This window comes from Lactuca sativa, chromosome 1 (genome assembly GCF_002870075.4).
Source record: "Lactuca sativa cultivar Salinas chromosome 1, Lsat_Salinas_v11, whole genome shotgun sequence".
NCBI classification, from domain to species: Eukaryota; Viridiplantae; Streptophyta; class Magnoliopsida; order Asterales; family Asteraceae; genus Lactuca; species Lactuca sativa.
The window spans coordinates 84,950,617-84,958,163 of record NC_056623.2 but is presented as its reverse complement, the minus strand read 5'-3'; the positions used below and the strand labels follow the sequence as shown (position 1 = coordinate 84,958,163).

Genomic DNA, 7,547 nt, shown 5'->3' with positions numbered 1-7,547 from the left:
GTTTGAGGCGTTTGAAGCTGATGTTTTTACTATAAATCGATTACCTTCTACACTTCTTGGAGGCAAGTCGCCATTTGAAATGTTGTTCAATAATACTCCAAATTACTTAGTTTTTCATGTAACGCCCCAATCCTCAGGTATGGTTTAAATAAGATTTCTTGGGTTAAGGCCTACTCAACGAGTTAGTTGCCCTACTCGTCGAGTAGCATCGGGGTGGGATCGCGAGATAAGTGACCTACTCGACGAGTCCATATTGGGACTCGGCGAGTAGGAGCTGGCAGATGAAACCCTAAACCTCAGGGTTTTACACCCTATTGTAAGGAACCTCAGCCTCCTTTGGGCCTCCTTACAGTTCTAGAGAGTTTTGTGAGACCCTAATCTGTGTGTGTGCCCTTTTGTGTGTTGAAGCTTGAAAGTGGATCTTTGGAGGGAGAAGGCTTGGATGAGAAGGATATTGGAGCAAGTAGAGTGTGGAAATCAACACTTATCTCGGTTATCATCTTGTAGAGGTACCCAAATCGCCATTTCCTTGCAGATTTCTTCTATTGGTTGAGTTCTAAGGTTTCTTTTATGAAATGTTAAGTTAATAAGATGAGCTATGGGCTACATCTGAAGTAGTAACTTCAGATCTGGACCCTCCTTGGATTCTAGAAGCATAAAGTTGCAGTCTTCGTCATGATTGAGGTCCCTCTTGAGCATGAAGCTCCATGAAGAACTTAAAATAGGCATTTAGAGCCTTTATAGCTATGCATGCACGTAAAGTTTGCAACTTTACGTGAAAAGCATGCCCTAGAAGCTTGGATCTATGATTTGGAGCAGCTGCATGGCTCAAAACAAGTATGTATAGAAAAAGGACTGAATGGACTCGGCGAGTCGCAAGGTTGACTCGGCGAGTCATATGAAGATAGCCGTGGACTCGACGAGTAGGATGAGCAACTCGGCGAGTCCGATGAAGATTGCCATAGACTCGACGAGTTGAATGAACAACTTGGCGAGTCGGATGAGGTTTCCCCAATTTATGAATGCGTGTGTATCTGTCGAGTTTCTAGAAGGAAACTCGACGAGTAGCCTTAAGGTTTCGATCGAAAATCATAAGAACTCGGTGAGTCACCCCGGTGACTCGGCGAGTGGGAAGGAGTTTCAAGGAACTCTGCGAGTAGCCTCGAGTACTCGGCAAATTAAGGTCAACATGGACTGTTGACCTTGACTAAGGACTTTGACTTTGATCAGGGGTAAAATGGTCATTATACCCTCAGTTTAGTTATCAGTATCTGATTTAGTGTTTGTGGAAATTATAGCCGGAGAATTCTGGAGCAGCAGTCATCCAGCTTCGGATTTAACATCTCAACAGTTTGAGTTACGAGGTGAGTTTCCTCCCAGTAGGAACGGGTCTACGACCACAATGCCAGCCCGTTTAGTTAGCAGTAGTTCCGGACCTTGGTCCGATGCAGTAGTATGTATTTTTGATGTCTTCGTGATTCATGCATGTTTTGTTATGTGTAGTATGTCGGGCAAGCCCGATACAGAATGTGATTATGCTATATGTTCATGATACGTTATATCCAGTTTATTCAGGACTTCGGTCCGATGCCGGGCGGGGCCCGATGCAGTGGGTGGGGCCCAAGTTATTCCGGACTTCGGTGCGATGCCGGGCGGGGCCCGATGCAGTGGGCGGGGCCCAATATGTGTTATTTGTATTATGGTATGATATGTGGTAGTTTGGGGGAACTCACTAAGCTTCATGCTTACAATTTCATTTTTTGGTTTCAGGTACTCCCGCTAGTAAGGGGAAGAGCTCGAGATGATAGCATCGCACACACCACAACTTTAGTTTTTCTTATCCTGGGAGTTTTCATTAGAAACTGTGATATGTTTTGAGAAACTGTGATATGTTTTGATACAGTTGTAATGTTACGTTGTTATAATTTTTAGGATACTTGTTCCACAGTTTTTGTTGGTATGTTATCGATGATGTGATTTTTAGTATTATTAAAACAAAAAATTTTGGGTCATATTTTTGGATGTTACATTTCATCCTTTTGGTTGTCGTGTGTATCCGTGTTTATGGGCTACTGTGCCCAACAAGTTCTCACCACACACAATACATTGTGTTTTCTTGGGTTACAGTTCTAATCACAAAGGTTTTCGTTGCTCGGATAAACATACGGGTCACATTTATATCTCTCGCCATGCTCAATTTGATGAGAACCTTTTTCCATTTGCATCTGGCACAAATGGCTCTACCAATCCCACTTTATTAGTTGTTTCCATCTTTCAAGATCCTTTAGATGATGATGACGTCAGTTACACGCAACCCAATTATTCTCATGCATCTGAACCTTCACAACCAACTGGACCATGTTGTATTTGTACATCTCTTGGTGTTAGGCCGATTCAAGAATCTATTTCTACACCTGTGTCTACTTTAATTGTTCATACTGTTGATTCATCTCTTCCTGAATCCCAAGCCGATGATGTTGATCCATACCCAGTTCTCCCTCGTCATCAAATACGAACCATATCACAATCTGGTATATCTAAACCTAAACATTTTCCAGATTTTGAACTGCATGGTCTTCTTGCTGCTTTACTAGCTCAGTCAAAACCAAAAGGCATCAAATCAGCCTTAAAACACCCTGGATGGGTTGAAGCTATGAATGAAGAATTACCTGCTTTAAAGTCAAATCATACTTGGACCCTTGTAACCTTGTATCCCCTCCTACTAGTGTAAACATTGTAGGCTCTAAATGGGTTTATCGTACAAAGTACTTATCTGATGGCACGGTTGATCGTCTTAAAACACGCTTGGTTGCTCAAGGTTTTTCTCAGCATCCTAGCTTTGATTTCACTCATACTTTTAGTCATGTGGTTAAAGATGCTACTGTTAGAACAATTCTTGCTTTATCCGTTCGAAGAAACTGGCCTCTTCATCAACTTGACGTTAAAAATGCTTTCTTAAATGGGCACTTAGACCAACCGGTCTTTATGGAGCAGCCTCCTGGTTACATTGATCCGCAATTTCCTAATCACGTTTGTTGTCTACATAAAGCCTTATACGGCCTCAAGCAAGCTCCATGTGCTTGCTTTACAAGGTTTAGTGCATATCTTGCTACTCTTGGTTTTCACTGTAGTCAAGTTGATACCTCACTTTTTGTTTATGCACGTGGTACCATTCTTCTCTACCTGTTAGTTTACGTTGATGACATTATTGTAACCGGAAATGATCCCACTTTACTTCGTTCCTTCATTCAACGAACGAATAAGGAATTTTCAATTAAAGACTTGGGTCATTTGAGCTATTTTCTTGGATTAGAGGTTACTCACACCAACGATGGTTTATTTCTTGGTCAAGCTAAGTATGCAAGAGACATACTTGATTGAGCTCAAATGCTCTCGTCCAAAGTTGTTGCGACTCCATGGGCAGTTGGCCCTCAGCTTCACAGTACACAAGGACGCCCGTTCCGTGATCCTACTCTTTATCGATCTCTTGTCGGTGTTTACCAATACTTAACCATAACCTGACCTGATCTTTCATTTGCAGTAAATTCTGTTAGTCAGTTTCTCCAAGCACCTACTGATGCTCATTTCTTAGTTGTCAAACGTATTCTACGATACGTTAGGGGTACGATCCATTACAGACTCAATTTTTCTCGCTCCACTGACTCTTCTATTGTTCAAGGTTACTCTGATGCTGATTGGGCACGATGCCTAGAGACTTGACGCTCTACATATGGTTACGCTATATTTCTAGGAAATAATCTTGTATCCTGGAGTGCAAAGAAACAACCTACCGTCTCCCACTCTAGCTGTGAATCAAAATAGAGCGTGAATCAGAATATCGAGCTCTTGCTAATACCGCTTCTCAGATGGCATGGACGGTTCATCTTCTTTGAGACCTACGAGTTCAGCTTCCTATCTCGCCTATGCTATTTTGTGACAAAAAAAGTGTCATCTTCTTGTCTCAAAATCCAATTGCGCACAAACGAGCTAAACATAACGACATTGACTACCATTTTGTACGTGAGCAAGTTGCTAATGTTCAATTTGTTCCCTCACACTTGCAACTTGGTGATGTTTTTACAAAAGGCTTGGGAGACCATTATTTCTATTTTTTTCGATCCAAGCTTCGAGTTGGTCAAAACCCAACGCTACGCTTGCGAGGGGATGTTAGTCCATAGTCTTTTTAATTGTATTTGTATTTTAGTTTAGCCTATGTGTATTTTCGATAGGCCCATGTATATGTTGTACCCAAATTATTTCTCTATGTTTTTACAAAAGGCTTGGGAGACCATTATTTCTATTTTTTCGATCCAAGCTTCAAGTTGGTCAAAACCCAACGCTACGCTTGCGGGGGGATGTTAGTCCATAGTCTTTTTAATTGTATTTGTATTTTAGTTTAGCCTATGTGTATTTTCGATAGGCCCATGTATATGTTGTACCCAAATTATTTCTTTATTTATATGGAATTCTTCAATCACCTAAACAAGGGGTGATATTCTACAATTCTCACATTTTACAATCTTCATTTGTATACAGATTACGAAAGATTTTGCTAAGATAGAAACTAGGCATATAAGAAAGTACATATAGAAGTTAACAGGAGGACATATATTGGAGTTTAACTAGAGTTCAATAACTGGAGAGAGAGCATGGACATGGAGGTTCTGCCACCTCAATTCCTCCTTCAAGCATCTGGATCACCTTCCTCATGGTTGGCCTCAAGGATGAGTTCTCTTGTACACACCACAGGCCAACCATGACAAAAGTTGCAAGTTTCTTGTAGTCATCAAATGCTTCCAGATCGTTCTCAACAAATGTATCCAGTCGACCTTCTTGATAGCAATCCCAGGCAAGATCAGTTAAAACCGCCACCCCTTTCTCACCACTCTCGTAAACCAAGCTCTTTCGGCAGGAAATGATCTCTAGCAGCAACACACCAAAGCTATACACATCAACCTTTACTGTGACAGGAGTGTTCCTAAACCATTCAGGAGCAACATAACCTTTTGTTCCTCTTATTCCAGTGTTTGTATGACTTTGATTCATCATCAACAGCTTCGCCAATCCAAAGTCAGAAATCTTAGCATTGAAGTAGTCATCAAGAAGTATATTCTGAGGCTTTATGTCACAGTGAATGATCAGGGTGCTACACTCTTCATGAAGGTATGCGAGTCCCTTAGCAATCCCAACAGCAATATAACTCCTCTGTCTCCATGTAGGTCTTGTGTCCCCGAAAAGGAACATCGCCAAAGTGCCATTGCTCATGTACTCATAAACCAATAGGCGCTGCTCACCATCATCACAATAACCAAGAAGCTGCACCAAATTTTTATGATGAGTTTTTGCAATGGTGTCAACCTCGGTTTTGAATTCCTTTTCACCATTATGAACCACTGTATTCAACTTCTTCACAGCGACAGTCTTTTTCCCTATCACACCTTTATAGACTATCCCGAACGCCCCCTTTCCCAGTTCATCCTTGAACCCATCAGTAGCTTCAACTAATTCTTGATATGTAAAACGAGGTAGATTGCTTTCAACAGCTTTCCTAATTGGATACGAATTTCTTGGCTTCTTCTTGTATATTACAAAGAAACCGACACAAATCACACCAACCAATACAAAGATAACAAATACAGAAGTACCTAAGAGAGCGGATCCTACAACTATCAGATTTTTTCGATCTTTATTTTCTCCGGGAAGCCGAGTAGTGTTTTGAAGAGGATGATCACCAATCCTGTATTTCACGAACGCCCTCACATTAGCTGAAGCAACCTTCCTCCCGTTAGAAAGTGGAAGCTTCTTCTTCCAACATTGGGTGTCCCTATATATTGCAACAGCACAGAAACAATCTTCCAAGCAGGAACTTTTACAGGTGTTTTCATTACTTGGGTTCATGTGCACATAGTCTGAAAATGGCCAATCAATATTTTGGAGCTCGATGAAATCAAATATGCCTCGCCCATTATTGGAGTCAACTTCATCACATGTTGGAGTGAAATCAGGCTTGCAATCACCACTTGGATTATTTGGATCAAGCAATGAGAAACCCTTTGGGCATTCACAGTTTGGCCGGTTACCATCAAAACTGCAAACGTTGTAAAACCCACAAGCTCCAGTGCTTGAAAGATCACTTAAATCCACACATATGTTATCTGGCACGAACCATATAACTTTCCAAGTTGTATTGGAGGTGGGATTCTTCGGGAAGTAATATTGGCGAAAAACCCCATCAGAGTCTAGAGTAGCTCTGTGATAATAATCTCCAGAAGGAAGTGACCCTCTTGGAGTAAGATCAAATCGTTGGCCATTTCTTCTCAATATATACATGTATCCCGTTGCATCAAAGATCACTTGTTTACCGGAATTTGTTGAATTAGAATCATCATATGTGCCACTGATATAGTAAGCATCATAAGCATTACCTGAAAGTATATCTCGAGTGTTAAGCACAAGATTTCCATCTTCTTGGAAACGTAACTGGAATTGTCCACCAGAGAAGTTTGTTTTGCTGATTGTTGAATTTATCCCTTCGCCCGACTCCATAAACATAGTAGGCAACAGCGTGTCTGCTGGATAATCAAAACTACCCCATAACTTGCGAGAATTGCTACCAAACATCACGAAGTTACCTGTATCATTCATAAAACCTGATGCAACACCCGAAATGGATCCAGACCTCCATACCTGTGTGCCCAGAGGATCAGTGAGTACGAGTCCACTTTCACGAAGTAGCTCAACTTTGGATCCTGTAGGCACCATCTGACCTTCTTCTGGATACCAGACGATGGTCTTGTCAGGTATCTTCTCGTACCATATGGATAACAAGAAATTATCGGTTCCTTGAACTTGTTGGAACCCAAAGGCAAACTCACCGGATGATGAAAGCCATGGTTTGACGTTGGGTGTGGCGGTGAGTGATGCACCAACAGATACAGAACCACCATTCTGTTGTGCAGCTATGAAACGTAGTAGGAATATAGTTAGAAAGACGAGACGCAGTAGGACTAGCGCCATATGAAATGGGTGAATGATAGACAACAGTGAGGAAATTAGGGTTTACTAAATAATAAGATCATTGATTCAAGGTCAACAGAAGAAAGACTTTTGGAGTCCACAAATAATGGAATAAGTGTTTTATGGGGTAGAAGATTCCATACTAATTATGACGATTCCTTACTAACAATTGTTGGACCATTATTTTTTTGTGGTCATCATTCAATGGGAATCCAATGTGTATGATCGATGAGGTAGCAATGAATGCAAAAATAGCCTAATGGAAAGCAATATGGAAGACGTAAAATATCTGGTATGTGATGTTACATTTCAGAATCGTACAAACTTTTTGTAATTTCAGTCTTCAAAGAGGATCCTGAAGCATTTTTAATGTTTGGAAAAAAAAAAAAAAAAAGTAAGACAAAATTGAAAATTTTATCAAAAGTGTTTAAAAATCACTTTGATGCAAAAAGTTTTTGACCAGCATCATTCATTTATTTTGTTACGTTTTTTTGTCCAAAACATTCTAATAAATCTTAAAAAGACCGATT

The 7,547-nt window shown here is 40.6% G+C and overlaps 1 protein-coding gene across 1 annotated transcript; it reads right to left on the bottom strand.

Annotated features, from left to right (window-relative positions):
- Nucleotides 1-4,431: 4,431 nt before the first annotated feature.
- LOC111887882 (G-type lectin S-receptor-like serine/threonine-protein kinase LECRK3) lies at nucleotides 4,432-7,144 on the bottom strand. The gene has a single exon (XM_023884020.3). It carries the CDS (start codon nucleotides 7,015-7,017, stop codon nucleotides 4,630-4,632), a length of 2,388 nt encoding a protein of 795 aa, XP_023739788.1. The 5' UTR covers nucleotides 7,018-7,144; the 3' UTR covers nucleotides 4,432-4,629.
- Nucleotides 7,145-7,547: the final 403 nt, after the last annotated feature.